We start from the raw sequence: 20,122 nt of genomic DNA on the forward strand, positions 1-20,122 counted from the left end.
ACAGATGAGATGAGACTTCGGCAGATTAAATAAATGGTAAAAACAACAAAGAAGAAACTACCATCATCCACCCCAACAGGAGAAACCAAACTCCCACAAAATTATATTATTCCTATACAAGTCAGGGCTACACATAAAATTAGTATTCTATGGAAGTTTAAGGGTGTGGTCTAACTTAAAAACAACAACAACAAAAAAGAACAGTGTCTTTTTTCTTGATTTGCACTCTCCATTTCCTACTTAACGTCTGAAAGCTGTCACACAGACTTCTACATAAAGGTGGCTGAAGTGAGGGCTGGCATTTCAGATGACTGATGCTCTGCACAGTGGCTCTGCACAAGTACCAGAAGACTCAAAGGGGCCTTCGTCCAGGCAGAAGACAACTAACATAAAGATCTTCACATATCAGGTGCAAACTGCATTTGTACAGAATTTCATTTTTCAAAAGCACTTCATTTTCACATACATAGACTTATTTAAATAAAAGACAAAATCAGCCTATGATTCCTTCTGCTCTTTACCTGCCAGCCCTAACATCATAACCACATGTACTGTATGGTAACATACACTCCACCTGAAAACTCCACTTAGGACTTTCAAGGAATGTGCCTCCAGAAAAATCTCCCTTTAATATCCCACTGTGGCTCATGGCCTCCTCACATCTGAACTTCCATTTGATAGGTGCAGTGGGAGTTGAAAGTGGGATCTACACCACCTGCTTCCATGTAAACCAAAGTGGCAACAAGGCCACTGCTTTGGAGTCCACTGCAGTTCTCTGGATGGGCAAAAACAAATTTCCAGCAGGCCCAATGTAGCCCACCCTGCATCTGGCACAGACAATGAGTTGGCAAACTTGCTTTCAAAGTCAGTATTATTAGGCATTCTCTTCCCTTGATGGATATGAACTGAACCACACATGTCAAAGACACCGGGCTCTGTACTAAAAGCGGCTGATGACTCTCTCACCCTGCTTACTCAGCCAGTTTAAGATGAAATCAAAAAGAGGAAGGGCCACAGTGGGGCCACTGAGGCTGGCTGGCAAAAGGAAGGCCTTGAGGTGGTTACCCTAAAGCAAAGAAGGATTCGGGATTTAAAAGATCCTATGGTCCTTTTGTTGAAGAAAAGACAGCCTTTGAGACAGCAGGAAAGGGAGCACGAGCTTGGATTTAATGAACCAGAGACTGGGTAGGACAGGTCGGGAGACAGAGCCACACTATGTTCATGGGCACCAACACTGAAAGGGCTCAAAGATTCATTTATCATCACACATGTAAGAAATCTCTACCCTCTTCCACAGGCACAGGGTGCAAAACATTTAGTTCTGTCTTTTCAAATGTCCAATGTCTTGCATCAAGAGTAAATCATAGCATGTGAGTAAAATAAAGCATAAAAAAATCATCAGGACAGCTACAAAAAAAAAAAAAAAAAAAAAAAAGCAAAGAAAGGCTGAGGGTTTAATTTACTTTATTACCCATGTACCTGACGGGAAGACATCTGTCTAGATTTTTGTACTTACTAGCAAAATTAGCATAATGGGTTACTTTTGTGCCTAATCTCTATTAAGAAATTTCATATATACAAGAGTACAGCATAAAATACGTATTAGTTTATAAAAACACACCACCATTGGACTTGGTGGCTGAATAAAAGTATTTCTAGGTAAACGTTGCTACTCTCTAAGCTCATAACTGAGAAAGCAATATTTGAAAAGCTAAGTTCCTCAGAGATAGCTGCTACATAAATACTATTACTATTAATGATAATGATAGTATGATTTGCAAAAAGCTCCCTCACATGTTTCTGGTACTGTATGTGTTTTTTTTTTTTTTAAATAAGAGTAGTATGTAAAAACAACACTTCACTCTTAATTGAAAAGTAACATTTTAGTTTTCTACTAAGTTTAATTCTAGGGACAGAGTACAGAACAAGGAACGAAAGGGATTCCTAGAAACTGCAGTAGCAGCAAGTCTGTGTTGTTTCATTTAACTTCAGCTTCAGTAGTCAAGTCACAATCTTTGGCCAAGTTCCCTTCTTTCTGTACATTCAAAGAATCTTTATATAGCTAAATGGACCATTAAATCCTTCAAGAGTCATTCAAAGGAAGCACTTCCTCTAAATTCTTTCTCATCGCACAAGGCACATGCATGCACAACAGAAAATGCATTGAAAAGGATGCAAATCCTCATATTCTAGCTCCATGAATCCTTCCATATGCAAAACGGCATCCTCTCCAACCCACAAATGGTTTCGCTGTTATTTTCAATATTAACAACCAATATTTGAAAGCTGTAAGGACAACTGGGGAGAGCATTAGAAAAATTGACAGAAAAAATATATATTTAACATAAAACGGGAAAGGGAAAAAAGATACGGCCAGAATAGAGAAGAGGAATGTGGCCCATTTTTCTCATCAAGGTTTTACATGTCTTTTTCTGTGATGCTGAACTCTTTTCCTGTTTCACCACCACTCTATGTAACAGTTTCTGGGCAGATTCTTTTAAGTCCTCCTGCAGAGGAAAGACATGTATGATCATATTTTAGTTGTCAAAAAGGCCAGTTCTCTGGCAATGGTCACAAATTCAAGCTTCTGCCATTTTACAGAACAAGATGGGGTGCCAGGCAGTGAGGAGACATGCAAGGAAAATCAGCCCCTGACAACAGCCAGCCTTCACATGTCTTTTACCATGGTGAGTGTTAAGTGATGCAGACCAAGCTCTCTCCCTGACAGTGACACAGCACAGAGAAAGCTAGCACACCCTCGGGCCGCTTCCTTTACCTCCCGCTCAAAGAACAGCACACTTGTTTGTATAACACAGCAATGATATGGCATACAGGGCTGCAGAGTAAAGATGTGAGCAGTTCTGTGCTAAATGTTTCGTTTCAGTTCTGTTTATTCCCTCTATTTTAGCTCTCTGTAGGAAAATTATTTTCTGTATAAACAAATTCATCAAGTTAACTTATTCAAGGATGGAAATAACTGGTATCACATAACATTTTGCAAAACAAAATTGCCACTGTTGTATTCCAGTGCTTAAAAGCAAACTGCTACGGCAATTCAAATCCAGTACTAACATAACCCAAACCCCCTATTACCTTCATCACTGCATATTCAATTTACATAATTATTCTACTATGCTATTCAGAATTTACATGTAGTTGTATGCACTCTAGTTATCCTTGCTCCAGGGATGCTGTTTCCTTTCTACACTTAGTATAACAACACTACAACGCAACATACTCAATTTATCAGATCAAGAGAAACAATGAGGTTCAACAAAATAATGGTCTGGTTTGTTAATTTACTTAAAACCTCAATTCAACTACCGTATGCTTGGACAGCCATCCCTGTTTGACTGTCAACAACAGGGAAGTTCAGGAATGTCCTTACCACACTTCACTGTAAATCAACAGTGGCCCTATAAGTGATCAAGTAACCAGGGCCAACAGAGGTGCCACCAACACTCTTTATGCCCCGCTCCCCAGTGTAGCATCCTAAGTCTTTGGGCCACACTGCAGCAGCTCCCGTTTAACCTGTAAATCCACAGGCTCACCAGATGTGTTCCATCCAATTATTTTCACACCACTTAGGGTAAAATAACTGTTGCCTATAGCAGGCATTGACTGAGACTATTAGTCAAAAGGGGCAAGAGTGGGGAAGGTATTAGACACTTTTTCAGAGAAAATACACCCTTTTCTTCCTACCAAAAGCTTGTGATTCTAGTGCAAAGCCAATACTCAGATTCAGCAATGCCAAGCACTTACTCTGCACAGACTCTGATTCATACTTCAGAGTGGATAGCAAGCCTATGTGGCTTGCACTGAACATTTCTCTAGTGGATAAACACAGGGTCTGTATCAGCACCAAGAAGACATGGCATGCCTGGGACTAACTAGATTTGGTGCTCCAACTTTCAAACAGTTTCTTACAGTTGTTAGGAAAATGTTAACAAATTTCATTGTTAAATACAGCATTTTAATATCTGCCCCAAAAGACTCTACAAGAGGTAAGGGTATGTATGCTAAGTAAGTTTTTAAACATAGAGCCAGTCTGATGTAGATTCAGAACTTGAAAGGATATACTTGGAAATTCGTAACAATATCCAATACAGAGTGTTATTTTCTTTTTTTAATCCATTTTTACCATTAGGTGATAAATTTAAAAATTAAGATGAAAACTGGAATCAGATATATATCTTGATGCTAAGATTGATACTGATGATGTATTTCCTGAGCTCCAAAAAGCTTCTTTAGAACACAGACTCCTATGTTTTAAGTTAAAGAAAAAGATTATAGTCTTTTTGAGATTTTTGCTTCGATTTCTTTCTCCTTGGGAGAAATAGGCTTATGCTTTCTCCTACCAAAAGCATAATACTTAGATTTAATTACTTATTTTTTAAACTACCTCACAAAGTCAAACTAAAATTTTACCCATGTCTTTCTTCCTCACCCTTATATCCCTAACGCTTAAAACAGTAAGTGCAAATAATAAGCACTTAATATTTCTTACATAAAAACAGATTTTATAATGTGTTAAGTTTAAAAACATGTTCACAAAGAGGGGAAAAAAAGTGATGGTTTTCAATTAGGAGACCACACACTGAGGCATCAAAGAAAATTCACGAGTAAATGCAAATATTAAGTTATCTGTAAGATTGAGCTACTGAATGTAATTGAGTTACTTTGGCACCATAAAAGGTATTGAGGGCAAAATTTCCTAAATGGCTATGATTCAAACTTTTAAAACATCAAATAATAATGTATTTGGAGTTGTTTAGATTATTTTTAGCAGGAAGTTGCAAGTCCAAGTTTGTCCTTTCACTTCAAGGCAACATCTTTTTAGCCACAAAATTAATCTCCTCTGTTTGTGTACTTGGGCATGCACACACAGAGCAGCAATCTCAAAAAGTTCACAGGCAATGCAGAATTGACTGGTGCATACACAGGTGTGTATTTACACGTGCACATGAGGGTATGGGGTGGGTGTGTTTTCTAATGGAGTTTGCAAACAGATTCAGATTAACCAAGGCTGACCATAGTTCCATCTGGAAACTATATTTTCTAACATGAGCCACATTCTGAAAAACAGATTCAGATGTCTGGAACTGGTTCAGAACAGTTGTAAGAAACATTCACTACAAATGAAAAAAATTAGTCTTCAATGTCTTCTCCTCTCAGCTTTTCTTACTGAATAAATATGCTTTTTGGGGGAGCGGTCAGAGAACTGATGGGGGAGTATGGAGTGAAAGAGGGTCTTCCCTAGAACCTAAAATTCATGCTACTCTTGAATTCATATTCCATGGACAAGTACTATTTGATTTCTCTTGCGCTGCTCACTAGGATTTCAACCCTGCTCCTGGAAGGCTTACTCTGCCAAGTAGAGAGAATTAATAATCCTGGTTCAACCTCTGGGAAGAAGGGCTGAAATGCTTAGTGAAATATAGTGACCTTTCTTCTATAATCCTTCCTATCCAGTTTTATATCATCACTGAAAATGAGGTTGCTAGTCTATTCTTACAAATAATTATACTGCTAACTTCATTCCATTTACTAAGTAAGTTTTCACAAAAATATAAAAAATTGATTTTTAATTTGTATCTAGTAAGATCTGTATATCAACAGTTCACAACAATACATCCTAACTTTCAGAATGCGTAAAAGTCTTAGCTTTTTAGTTTGGATATTAGGGAAAGAAGCTCAATGATGACAAAAATCATTGTGTCCCCTCCCACCCCTCATTTCATAGGCTGTAACTATTGGCGCTAATTGCTGTACTCTCAATGTTTTGCAACTGTTGTTTCTGCCCACAGCCTACCTTGACTTTTTGCTGGATTTGGGTTTTGGCGTGGCAGTTTTTGCTTTCTTTTCCTTTGGCTCTTTGGGAATCTTAGGGGCTTTCGGGGTCTTGGGTTCCTTGGGCTCTTTTTTCTCCTTGGGTTCTTTCGGTTCCTTCGGATCTTTTTTTGCCTTTGACCTTTTCTTTTTCTTTTTTTCTTCTTGGGACCCATCCAGTGAGTTCCTATTTAGTTCTTGGTTATCTACCCCACCAGGGAAGTCATCTTTACCAAAACCTTTACTGGGATCCTCTGCTACAATGTGGTTGTTTTTCTTTTTCTTCTTCTTTTGTTGTGGCTGCTGTTCTATTGATGGCAGGTAATCATCACTCTTCACTAGCTGAGCATTCGGTCCACTAACCTGAGTCATATCCGGCACTGGTTTCTCTAGAAAGGGCTCCGACGGAGAATGCTAAGAGACACAAATAGCAATTGAAATTAGTTTATCATTCTTCACAGTAAAGAAAAGAACTGAAAGTTAGTGGCTGATGTTTCTGAAACTTATTCTATACTTAAGTAGAAAATATTTTTCCAACTATACAGTTGTAGAATCTATCATCTTCTCACATCCAAAAAAAAAATATGTTTCTTTAAGAGACAATCTTTTAAGTAAGAAAGTTTTAAAATAGCACTTTAGTTAATACAGTAAAAAAATCAGTTCGGGAAGTAAAAATTAATCCAACTTAAGACACTGTCCATTTTTCAAACAGCCTACATGAAAATGGTGAATGGTAAAGCAGCAGCAAAACTAAGCCACAAAGAATACATCTAAGTTGAGTTCTAGCCCCATGTGGGAATGGGAACTCAAATTAAAGGTATATAATTTAGCCATTTTTAAAATGAGCAAGTATACTGAACATTTCAAGATATTCTAGTACTGTGAAAGTCTGAAATAAAAGTGTAAACATAATATAAATCTTACACAAGTCATTTCTGGTTTAAACAACATTAAAATATCAAATTAAAACCACATACCCAAACTTGATGATTTTGGGTTGGTGAAATTTCTTGCATTGACATGAAAGGTGGAACATGTTTTTCTTAACCTCTTTAAGCTTTGTATTTCAAAATTTCACCAAGGGAGAGATAACCCAAATAAATTAAGGTGACATGCCTTTGGGAGGTTTTTGACATCCACTAGGGATACACCCAGACACTATCTTAAATAGAGTTGAAAACTAACCACATTTAGGATGGGATTCTTAGTGGTCAGCCAAGATCGGAGGAAGTGACTCCTGCACACAACAGCCTCCCTCATAGCTCACCATCCAAACCAGAGCCTGGATTATCATCTATACCATAAATTATGACATCTAACGAACATTTACATTTCAACAAAATACTTGAAAATATTAAATCTACATATGTCTCTCATTTCCTGCCTTTTTCATATGCTGCTTCTGGCATGCAACACTAACTAATATAAACGATCTACTATGTGCCAGGCATATATGCTTTATGTCTTGGTACCATTCAATCCTCACACCAGCCCTAAGCGTTAGGTGATTCTTCTAATTTTATAGTTGAAGACACTGCCACTCTAAGATGAAGTAATTTGCCCGAGGAGGTACAGATGTTAAGTGACAGAACTGAGACTGACATCAGAGCCAATAGTTCCAGGGTCCTCACTCCTCAGTACATGACCTACAGAAGAGGAGCAGGCAGGTGAGCCCAGGCCCACATCTCCAGAGCCTTGTGACTACTGTACATGCCAAGGCTTACTACGAGAAAAGGAGGAAGGTTAGAATTAAACATTAAAATACAGGTACTGTAAATTCAATTCCAATACATCTAATATTTATTGAGCAGCTATTTGATGCCATGCACCAAGCTACGTTATGTTTGCTAGATGTGTTAATTCCCCTGAATCTCACAATAAAAAAGTGATAATTTACCCCCATCTTTCAGAAAGGAACAGTCCAAGAAGGTGATGTGGCCACCCCAGGTCACACAGTTAGTGACAGAGCTAAGATTTGAATCTAGTTTCCTAACTCTAGTACTTTCTGATTCTGTCCACCTCTTCCTAACATCTTCTACACAGCATCTTTCTGGGAAAGGCTCACAGGTTTCACTCAATTGCCCTGGTGTAAGAGAAAGAGCCCAGAACTCTGAGTTAAGAGATTAAAATTCAAGTACAGGCCCTACCATCAGCTATATCATCTGGGAAAAAAATCACTTCACCTATCTGGAGTTAGTTTCTTTTTCTGCAAAATGACGGTTTGGGGTTAGGTGATTGATAGGTGATTTTCAAAGTTTCTTCTAAAATCCGGTGGCATTAAAAAATCTTAAAGTACTTATTGCCCTTTCCTGGTCACAGCTAAGGGAGAAAGAGGCTGAAAAAAGAGGAACGATACATAGGAAACACAGAGGCAAGGTCAAAGTTTGAAGAAGAATACATAGATGTAGATCTACATGAGCAGATTTCCATGTAGGGATAACACAGCTAACTAAACACTGCCAAAATTACCCCCTGCCCCTCTATCCTTTCCTCACAAACACTCTTACACATCAACAGAGGCACTGTCCAAATTATCATTACCTAAGTATCAAGGGGACTTGATGTAACTGTTTTATATTTAGTTTGCATAAGTCAAGTTAGTTTGTACATATTATTTCCTAATGTAATTAAAAAGGAAAAAGCCCTATATTTTTTGCACAGGACACAGAGATCAAACTTATTTGGGACAAGCTATTTTTCAGGAAATGAAAGAAAAAGTTGTTCCTGGAAAGAGAGGAAAAGAGGAAAGTCTAAACAATGATTAAAACTTAGAATGGAGAAATAATACCAGGTATGTCTACCTTTCTTTGATCTGCATGGCATTCGCTCCAGTAATAGAACACCAGCTTCTAATGAGAGATTCCCCGGTACACAGTAATGAATTAGAAAAAGCATAAAACACATAACACAAAAAGATTTAAAGTTTATCTACACACTTTAGCATACAAATCATGTTAGATGCTCCTTTTAGTAATAAATGAAGCCATAAATTAATAACTCAGTAAAAAATTTAATCTTGCATAAGGAGGAAAAAAGTGAAGATCAAATACAAAAAAAGTATTAATTCCATTTGATATGCAGCAGAATTATGTTTTGGTACTATCTGAAATAGGGTGAAAAAGGTGCTCAGAAATATTATAGTGTTTACCAGACCCACATCTCCTTAAATCTTTTAGAGAAAAGCTGTTTTTGTAAACATTTAACAAAGAACAGATGGCCTGCCTTAATCATGTGGGGAAAAAAACCTGGAGCTCCCAGTAATACCCTGACAAAGTCTCTCAGGCCCAGCCATGTCCCCCCCTCCACCCCCCACCCACCAGATGCATGGTACAGTCTTCTCTAATGCTATTTAATTTTACAGCAGACATTTTCCCATCAATTCCCACTGCCTGACAGGTAATCAATGCCATTAACATCTGATATTACCATGTAGGGCATTCCTAAAACCTCTCATTTATTAGAGCAAACATGGAGAATGTTAGATACCAAAGGTATTTTTAAATAACATCCTGTCAAACTTTCTGCTTGACATATATTCTACTACAATTCCATATGCCATTTGGAACATTATGGAATATATAAAGACTGCCATGAACTTTTGGAACTGAAACAGCATAACTGATACTTAAACTATAAATAAAAACGATCTAAGGTGAGTGTGTTTTGTTGGAAAAATTACCATAAGCTAAAGACAATTATTCGTTTCTTTAACTCCATTGTTCACAACATATAAATTAGAAAAGACATACAACTAAATTATCATATATAAAACAGCAGAATGGACAAGATGCAAATTTAACCAAAGGAGACCCAGTGGGGGAAGTGAGGGCAATCCCTCTGCTTCTTTCAAGCAAATCCAACCCAAAATGATAGGAGAATCATCAAAGAAAATGAAAAGATATGTAAAAAAGCAACTTTTTATTTATCTCAGTGTGATTTCTTCCACAATTCATCAGTATTTTCTGGCTTAAAAAGCTATGTAATTTTATCATGTTTTGCCTTAATTATACTGCTGAAGCCTCAGCCTGTTAGCAATTTTGAGGATAGCATGAGCAAGTGACACAATGTTAACAGTGTGTGCCATGCTTTCAACATGTATGATCTCTGCAAACCAACATTTTGTAATACAGGGCACCCAAGGATAAACATTTTATTTACAGACAAATGTATTTATTTACATGTGTATTTACATACAAACAAGTCTAAAATCAAAACAATGCTTTATAGAAAAAGAAAAGACGGTACCAAGGGGACCAGAATAACACGGTACTTATGAAAACAAAAGCCTCCCCACAAATTAAGCTAAAGGGAGGCAATGAGGAGGAGGCACTTGTGCTCTCAGAGAAAATAAGATTCTGGTGAAGAAGAGGCAGGCCAATTAAGTCCCAAGAAGCACAAATACAAGCTTTAAGAACACTAAACTATTGCTTAAATGGCTCATGAAAATACAAATATCAAGGAGTCATTTAAGATTGAAACGTACTATTTGGTATCTTAAAAATGGCTTTGGAGACACATTTTTATTACAAACATTCTTAATTTTTATTTTTTCCAGTATTCCCCAGGTTCTTGACCCTTCTACACTCTTCAAAAAAGGAATTCTGGTATGAAAACTGACACTTGATCTTCAGCCAGACGAGTGTGCAATGATTCAAAAGAACACTTAGCAAAGTTTCAGCAAGTCCTACTGAGATTGTAACAATGACGCTGATAAAAAAGAAGATGCATTTGGTATCTAGTACCCAATTCATGTATTTATTCAACAAATATTTGAGGCTCTAACAGTAAACAAGGCAGACATAGTACCTGCTGGGAAAGACTGCAGAGCACCTAACCCAGGCTGAGACCAGGGAGGCTTTCTACAAACTGTCCCAGGCTGAGAGACAGGGGGAGGCAAAGGAACCAGCTTGAACAACAAATCCTGCCTAAGACTGGGTGACTGCAGACATGCAAAGGCTTCACAAGCAAGCTTTTAAAATCTGCTTTGTAAGGGAGGAGATCAAGATGAGCGGATAACAGTTTGAATGGTCAATTGGGATAATAAACTTTAATTATTTGATATAAAATAAAAAGCACAAAAATATTCTTAAGAGGATCAAGGACTGAAATATTTTCTGCTTGGTTAAAAATCAGTATCAATGATACTCAGGGCCCTGAGTTCAAGTTTTTTTATATGCCAGTTAGTTTTATTCAGCTCATTGTTAACAATTTCCAGGAAAACATATTTATATTGAATGACTATATGAATTAATTGAGAAGGCAAAGAGTACAGAACAAGTTAAGGATATTCAAATGTGTCACATAAAAACAGGTCTCAGGTAACATGAGTTTAAAGAATTCTGTGACAGGCTAAGCGCGGTGGCTCACGCCTGTAATCCTAGCACTTTGGGAGGCCGAGGTAGGCAGATTACCTGAGGTCAGGAGTTGGAGACCAGCCCGGCCAACATAGTGAAACCCCATCTGTACTAAAAATACAAAAAATTAGCCGGGCATGGTGGTATGCACCTGTAATCCCAGTTACTTGGGAGGCCGAGGCAGAAGAATTGCTTGAACCCGGGAGGTGGAGGTTGCAGCAAGCTGAGATCACACCACTGCACTCCAGCCTAGGCAACAGAGCAAGACTCCATTTCAAAAAAAAAAGAATTCTGTGCTAACCAAAATTCAGTTTTCTTCACTGCAGGACTTTCCAAGCCCTTAATTACTGGGAAAAGGGGCACTGGAGACAGTACAGAGAGTGTCCTACGGGTGTTTAGCCATGGCTTCCCTTCTTTCCATGAAGATTTTAAATGTCCATCAAAATATCCTTTTGATTACACTGATACAGCGATAGCATGGCAAATTCATCACCTTCTCTAGCACAGGGGTACGTAAGTATGTGTATCTGTCCATCTTTCTTTCTCAAAACATTGATTATCAAATGTTTTAAAAGATAGCATATTACACTATGCACAAATATAACTTTATATAAAATGCACTGAAACAGCTCGCTGAATTGGCTGTTTATTTTATTCTCAAGTCACTGGTAGGAATAAACCAGTATAATCATATAAGAATGACTTTTGTTACACACACAGTCAAAATAATTACAAACTTAAATAAAATGAATTTTGATATAGCATAATGAAATAATTTATCTTAGCATGTACCTCAGAATCATTAAATTTTATAAATAAAAATTTTAAATTACTGTTGAAATATCTAGTTGAAAAATTATCTGAAGTCATTTTTGAACCTTTGGCTTTCTGCTTGTGTTTTTAAGCTGTCCTTAGAATAGATTAACCATACAAACAAAATCTTAAATGGCTAGAAATTAACATGAGCCACCTTTATGGCATCTAAATTATAAACACATTCTGAATTAGTAGCATCCAAAACAATGGAAATAATGAACCAAGCAGTCATGTTGAAAAGTTTCACATCAGAAACAGAATACCAAGCATGTTCTCCATATTTAGGAGTGGAGTGATACCACAGGAACTGTCCAACAGCATTTATAATGTGTAAAACACTACTCTGTGGTGTTTCTATAGTCCGATTGACTGGGATAACATAAGCAGTGAACTCTGACAATGCTAAACCCTTTTCTAAACATCTGAGAAATTCTAACTGAAACAAGGCTCCCCCCAAGTGGAGGAGAACAGGGCGTTTGCCCTCAGCTCCTTCACCCTCTGCCATATCCACCACTGCCCTTCCAGCCGTCTCCCCTTTCCTGTCTCTCTGTTCTCCACCAACATGATTCTGACCAGTTGTCCACCCTTGCCTGGTGCTGCCCTGCAGGTCCAGGGGTACCAGTGGGCAAGGGTCAGCTCTGCAAGCACAGAGTCATGCTGCTGGGCCAGCAAGGCTGCCCCAGCCTGGCCCTCCTAGGGCAATGGGAAGAGGGTGCTGAGCAGAGAGACAGCACCAAGGTACCAGTCCTAAAGCCATCCTGCAACACTGTACTGAATGACGTTTCCTTTAATCATCTCTTGTATAGTTACATGCAGCATGTGCTCTGCTAAGCATTTTACATACCTCTTGTCTTCAGTTTCCTGTAATAACCCTATGAGGCTGGTGAGGTGAGTTATATTGTTGCTGCTTTATAAATGATGGAATTGAAATCTTAAGATTAATTTACCCAAAGTTACACAGCTAGAAAATGGCAAAACTGGAATCCTAACACAGGAGCTATTGCTACAAAATCCACATACTTTACCAAGCCTCTTGTGAGAAGGTCCTGGTATGTGACCAGGACCCCCAACAGTGGTGTCCTCAGCCAAAGGGGGTGGCTGTGGAGTTCTCCAACCCTAGTTGTAGCCGCAGCACAAGCCTAGGGAGCAGACTGCTGTCCTTCTCCAAAACCGTAAAGGCCTTACTTCTATTTAAGATCCTAACCCTAATCTGCAGGTTAAGATGGCTACAAAATTTAACACAAATTTGAGGGTTTTGCCTTCAAAGGGTCGGAGAAGAACTCTAGTTCCAAACTAAAGCTGTAGAGAATCACTAACCTTTTACTCAAAGATAACGATGTAGGTGAGAACTGGTATTCTTACTGTGTTTTGCAGCCAACAAACATTATCCACTATGATTCTCAAAATCACTCCACTGGCATAATTCAATGCAATCAATATTGAGGCCTACTTTGTCCCAGGGACTGAACCAATTCCTCAAGAACCACAAAAAAATAAGCCCGCTCCTTACCCTGCCTTGAAAACTCTCCCCACCCCAAATCACCATCTACTATATTTCAAAGACTGTAACGCAGCCAGTTCTTTTCTCCATCTTTGTCACAGATTCATTGCTACTTCTTAGGAAAAGTACCAGATGAAGTCACAGGCTTGCATTTAGGGGCCATATAGTTGAAACAGCCTGTTTATCTATACACACACCCCTAGGGCACAGAGTTGAGCTAATGCTAAATTGAACATGCTTTGATGTGTCTCTGTTGCTTCATAAATGCTTGCAAAAATTAGCTTGTTTATACGAGACTTGAATGTTTTTACATGTGCTAGCCTTCTAAAAAGGGTATGCCAGTATTTAGACTGTGTTCCTGACCTTACATCTCCTATCCCTGGAGTAATTTTGAGGGAAAAAAGAGGGCCAACAGAACCATCACTTCTCTGGGCAGGGAAGAAACAAAAACCACCACAAGTGCAACACAATGCGAAGTTTATTGCAGTTAAGAGTGAGTAACTTCCTACATCTCCCAGGCCACAAGCAGAGGGGTAGCCCCCTGAGGCAGCAGGCCTGCCCACCTATTTTCTCTGCTGAACATTTTATATACCTCTTCTCTTGGATTCATATAATAACCCTATGAGGTTGGTGAAGTGGGTGATATTGTTGTTGCTTTATAAATGATCGAATGGAAATGACAGAACAAGAGCAACAACTCAAGAAAAGGCAGGGTCTCCAATGTGAACATCATGGTGCCTCTGACTAATCACAAGCAAACCAAAATATGAGCCCATTAGAGGAATCTGAGACACAGTCATACTTTCACCCTCTTGTTCTAAATTTCTGAGCTCCTTAGGGCAGTAAATCAGCAAATGTTCTTCTACTGGACATTATTTTCTAGAAGTAAAAATGGCAAATATAGTATGTTCATGGGCCTTAACAAAGTAAATTTCATTCTCTCCCTTCTCTCTTTTCTTCACCACCTTGCATAAATTGCCCTTCCCTTAGTGGGCTCACCTTAGTAACTATACATGAATGAGAACTATACATGAATATAGAATTGGTTCTACAGAACCAATTTCAGTCTCAAGGCATCTGTCTTGTTTATTTCAAGTTAGCCCTAAGGTCCATAGTGTTCTCAAAGAGGTGTCTGGAAGTTTGAATTTGGCAGTGGACACCCATACCTGAAGCTACCCAGCTTACGAAGGATCAAACTTGGCAAAACAAAAGACAACAACAGTGCTTCCTGGCTGGTCAAAATGCTTTGCAGGTTTAATCTTTAAACTGGAAAGAAGAAATGCAGAGTTTGGTTCTGGTAAAGCAATTTTTACCAAATTTGCATTTAAGTTTCTACTACCTTAAAAGGGTCAATATTAAAAGTAACTTACTATGCTGTTCTTAAGAATTTTAAAAGTCAAACTTCAAAGACTATCGAAGGTGTGTCTGTAACACTGAACAATCCCAGGGGTTTGTGCAGAATTGGGAACAGAACAATTTTTGAAGGGGAAAAAAATCAATTTACAAGTAGCACAGTGATAAAGTTAATTTACACACTCTAGGCAAGTTCTCCAGGATTCAAAGACTGAGAGTCTAGCAAATTTAGTTTTCAATAATTGCTTAATGACAGACTACTCTTGTCCTATAAAAACTCACGTACATCTTGTGGGGAGGCAGAATCCCAAGATGGTCCCATTATCTCTATCTTCTGAGTGTGGAGGGACCTGTGACCCTCAAGCCAACAGAATACAGTGAAGGTAAAAGGATTTCACATGTGTGATCAAGATTTCCACATCAATTGGTTTGGAGTTACTTAAAGGGCAATTTTCTGGCTAGGTCTGACTGGGGGATGCTTTTAAAGAGGGTGGAGACCCTTCTTGAGGGTGGGAACTCTACATTGCTGGGGAACCCAACATGGTGCAGAACTTCAGGAGCTGAAGGTGGCCCCAGGCAACAGCCAGCAGTTACTGAAGCCCCCTGTCCAAGTCATATAGCACGGGAAATGAATCCTGTGGGCAACCTGAATGAACCTGAATGTGGATTCCTCCCTAGTCAAGACTCCAGATGAGAACACAGTCCTAACGACTTCTGACTGCAGTCTTGTGAGGCGTGAGCAGAGGACTCAGCTAAACCATGCCCGAGCTCTGATCTATGGAAACTGAGAGAGGAAACAGATATTGTTTTAAGCCATAAAGTTTGTGGTACAGAGTGAGTATCCCTAATCCAAAAATCTGAAATCCAAATGCTCTGAAATCTGAAACTTTTCTGAGTACTGAAATACCACTCAAAGGATACGCTCAATGGAGCATTTTGAATTTCAGATATTTGAATTAGGGATGATCAACAAATAAACATAATACAAATATTCCAAAATCTGAAACAAATCTGATATCCAAAACACTTCTCAATCCAAGCATTTTGAATGAGATAGTCAACCTGTAAAGTGTCACATAACAATAAATAACTAATGTATACTGTAAAATCTTTTGCAACTCTCATCTGAAATTGTTTTTCTACGTAGGATTGCCCTTTCCTAGTGAGATATTTATCCTTTCACATAAAGACAGCACAGCAGGACTTCCTTTATTAAGCCTTTGTAAAGAGGCCACTGCTGTGATATCACTGAGCACCTCTGTGCCCAGCACTGTTCCAGACAACCAATGAAGTCATCACCATTTTACAGATGGGGAAATGAAGTCATTCAAAGAGGTTAAGAAATTTGCTGCACATCACAAAAAGCTGGTTATAAGAAGAATCAAGATTCAAACCAGGCAACCTCTGGCAAAGCCCACATTCTCAACCATTATGCCTCATTTCAGATACCTAACTACCTAATCGCTGTAGCTCATACAATTCTACTGAAGTTTCTCCAAAGAAGTGGAAGATGTAATGGCAAAGAGAACTGGGTGTAAGATAACAGCTGGGCAGAGGTAGGACCCGTTCAGACAGGAAGAGTCCAGGTGAGATAAAGGGAGTGCCTATGATAAGCAAAAAAAGCTAGAGTCTAACAAGTTAGATAGTTAACTACCACGTAAATCATCACAGGGAGATTAAAAAAGAAAACACACAAACAAAAAAAAAACCTCTTCATTTTCAAGCAAAAAACTCTAAGCAGCCATGTTATAAGCAATATTAAAGGTTCCTGATACTTACTTGGAAAGAAAGTTTGATACATATTACAGTCAGTTTAACACTTAGAGGGGACTGTGTCCCCATGACTCCTTCCAGCTGGAACTACGCACAAAACAGAAGACACCAAAGCAATTAAGTGTTTTATAAACACTGCTGAGGGGTCAAAAAGAGGGAGGTTCATTCACTAACTAATAACGCAATAATAAACAAACAGCAGTGTTGTGCAACTGAGAAAATTATTATAATTGAATCTACACAGCTGGGCAAGAATAGAAGCCTGGTTATGTATATCAGCTCACAAATGTTTTGTGTGGGTAGGTTTTAGTTTTAGAATTGTTCAGATTTGAGACCCTTTTACAGTCAGATTTTCTCTCTTATCTGAATACAATCCCGCAATTACAACTGCAGAACAGAATAACTTAAAAAACTGTCCCACCAATTATTTGCTAATTTATTTTCACAACAGAGAAAGCAAGGTGTATGTACACAGTGGTTAGGCAGTTAAGCTGTCCTGAGATGTACTCGTTTTAGAACTCTTCTAGAGTCATTGCACCTTGTTTGCATAGCACAATATGAATAATGAATGGCTGTGACATGCTCAAATACTGGAAGGAAAAACCCAGAATGAACTAGCTTTTCACATCTTAACATTTAGTTTCCAGTGTGTTCTTGGAGTTTCCTTCACACTTTGATATTTTCCCCTTTGCAGGGCTTTATTTTTGTCTATAAGTATACACCAAAATATAGCCAGAGAAACATCTCCAATTACCACACTTAAACAGATGTGTCGAATAGGGACAGAAGAGTAATTCAAGTATTTCCTTGAATCACTGAAGTCACAGTATTAAATCACAGAAACACTATTCTCTTTCAAGAAAGAGATTAGTAAAAATCTACCATCGTTCCATCAATTAAATGTAGTTAAAAGGCAAACCAAAACAAAATAAGCTTTATCTTGGAAGACATTCTAGTTAGATATTGCCCTTATTACTACATGGAATTTTTTTCTTAATTAAATGACTAAATCTGAACAAATTTGTGATCTATGTCATATTCCCATCTGCATAAAACCTAACTAACTTCAAACTCAAATGGCTGATTAGCTAACTATAAGGGCAGAGGTACACATGTATCTTCAATAGGCACACATTTTACATCAATGATATCTATTTTTATGAGATAAAAGTACTAAAGCTTTAATGGTGGCAATTAAAACAGCCAAGAGTTTGAGTAGCTCGATGGCTGAGTCACAGACCTTTTACCTATAATGGGATCCATTATATCCCTGAACCCAGTTTGAAGGAGTAAAAGAGGAACACATTTTTAAATATGGTTATAAAACAGCAGTACCCTCTGAACTGAGCTGTTTCAGTTTAAACGGCTGTGTGATTTAGCCTGGCCTCAGCATCAACAACTATTCGGCAGCCTTAGTTAGAGTTCTTAAACACGTGTTTATTTGGAAATACCTGAACTCTTTGAAAAATACTACAGAGATGCTATTACAAAAGGATTTGTATTTGAGGTTTGCTTCTATTTCAACTTGTTTATATCAAAGAATCATCCCTACTTTGAAAACATATTACTTTAGATGACTTATGACAGAATATCTTCATTTCAGCCTAAAATACAAATACTTAATGTTCTGATATTCTCACTTAAAATACAATTTGGGGTGATGAATAAGAATGCAATTAGTCACATAAGATGGGGTGTTTTAGCAGTATTCATGTATGAATTATTGCAAACAAAGGAGTGCAGTTTTTTTTTTTTTTTTCATGGTAGCTTAACATTATTGTTCAAAATTATTTGAATAAGCTCTGTAGTACCAAAATGTAATAGTGGTCTGATATCTAGTCCAGTGCTGACCAAGAACCTAAAGATTTTCTCTTCAGTTTCTACTACAGCAAATTCAGAAATGTAAATAGCAATTACTTGGGGAGCAATCTCACAGGTTTTTGAATCTATCACCATCCCCACCATCCCCAGGGACAGCTGGCAAACAGGAAACAACATGCAGAACGAATTTATCTCAATGAGGAAGGACCAAACTAATACAAGCTGGAGGACAGGGTCAGAGCAGCGCTGACCCAGATGGCCCTAACACTGGACGGCCCATGGTATTGCAGGGTGGCAGCCACCCCATCCAAGTACACCAGCCACTGCATGTGAGTGGTTCCTTTTAGAGAAGTTGTTAGAAGGAAGGATAGTAAAACTTGAAGGATTTAATATTAGGTTTGGTTTCCTACCATAACAAACAAATGGGAAAACAACTCAAGACGCCTCAACTTCCTCGTCTAGAATGGAAGTGGATGAACTGATCTCTATGAAGTCTCTTCTAACTCTCAGACCATCTGGGGGTCTCTGCTCTGGTCCTGCTTCAATGATAACCATCTCCACACTTCAAAAATGAAAATGAAGTAAGGAATGAAGTATTTGTAAGAGGGGGTGGGGGAAGTAAAAATGATTTCAGAGGGGAGTATTAAGGAAGTTTCTCAGATACACACAGAAAAATAAAATTGATTTGAAAAACTATGAAACGCCAGAAAAAAAATAAAATATACTAGAATTACAAATCTAAACCAAACCTTCAAATACAATTTACTTTTCCCATATAAAAATTTGCAGAACAACATTCCTATAATACACCATCTCATTTCAGATACCTAACTAACATCTGTGAGGTTTGCTCACAGTAACTTTAGTCTATGTTGAATACATGTCATAAAATAATAATTATTAGACAGTTCACCATGCACAGAATAATTATGCTTAAGTATAAAAACTTCATTCATGTTTGTGAACCTCTGAAGTCCTAGATACACAGCAAATAAACCACAAAGAGAGAGGGGAGAAGAAAGGGAAAGCAGAAAGGACAAGAACCAGCAGTCACTCAGAGTCCCAGCACCGTGAGGAGTCCCACACAGAGCTGCCGGGCAGGGGGACAGCATTGACTTCAGGGAGTTAAGGGCAGGAAGCCTCCAGGGACCCAAATTCTTCCCAGCACAGCTGAGCATGTGGCTGCGACAGCACAGATATCCACCATCAGAGTGCCATGAGCTTCGGCAGCTACTGAGCACCAGCCAAGGCAAGCTCTGCGCTGGCTTTCAGTCACTCTAACACAGAACACCCTTGTAGCAACAATTCTTTCAAACAGCCGTTTAAAACAAGTCTGCCTCAAGGACTAATTTAAACAACTATCTCCTCCAAAGTGATCTACCAACCTACTTTTGAATTTGCCTCCTACCTGACCTTCCTTCCCGCTCTACATCCTTCTACCTCACCTTCTTCACTTCTTCAAGCATCTACAGAGCCTCTCAACACATCTTCCTCCAGCTCGGCTCCTCTTTAGTGCAGAATCCTTGAAACAGCAACAATATTTGCAGTTTTCACTTCCTCTCCTCCCATTCACTCTTGAACTTGCTCTGACTGCACACTAACATTCCACAAAAGTTGCTCTCACCAAGGTGCCCTCCAAGGCTCTCCTCTCTCATCCCACCTGACCTATCGGCAG

At 38.5% G+C, this 20,122-nt stretch overlaps 1 protein-coding gene across 6 annotated transcripts in view; it reads right to left on the minus strand.

Annotated features, from left to right (window-relative positions):
* CHD7 (chromodomain helicase DNA binding protein 7) overlaps positions 1-20,122 on the minus strand; it is a 192,035-nt gene that overhangs the window by 84,737 nt on the left and 87,176 nt on the right. For all 6 annotated transcript variants that reach the window (XM_050802155.1, XM_050802156.1, XM_050802151.1 and 3 more), the window contains one exon: positions 5,813-6,243. In XM_050802155.1, the coding sequence (XP_050658112.1) occupies positions 5,813-6,243 (431 nt within the window). The remainder of the gene's footprint in view (positions 1-5,812; positions 6,244-20,122) is intronic.

This window comes from Macaca thibetana, chromosome 8 (genome assembly GCF_024542745.1).
Source record: "Macaca thibetana thibetana isolate TM-01 chromosome 8, ASM2454274v1, whole genome shotgun sequence".
Lineage (NCBI taxonomy): Eukaryota > Metazoa > Chordata > Mammalia > Primates > Cercopithecidae > Macaca > Macaca thibetana.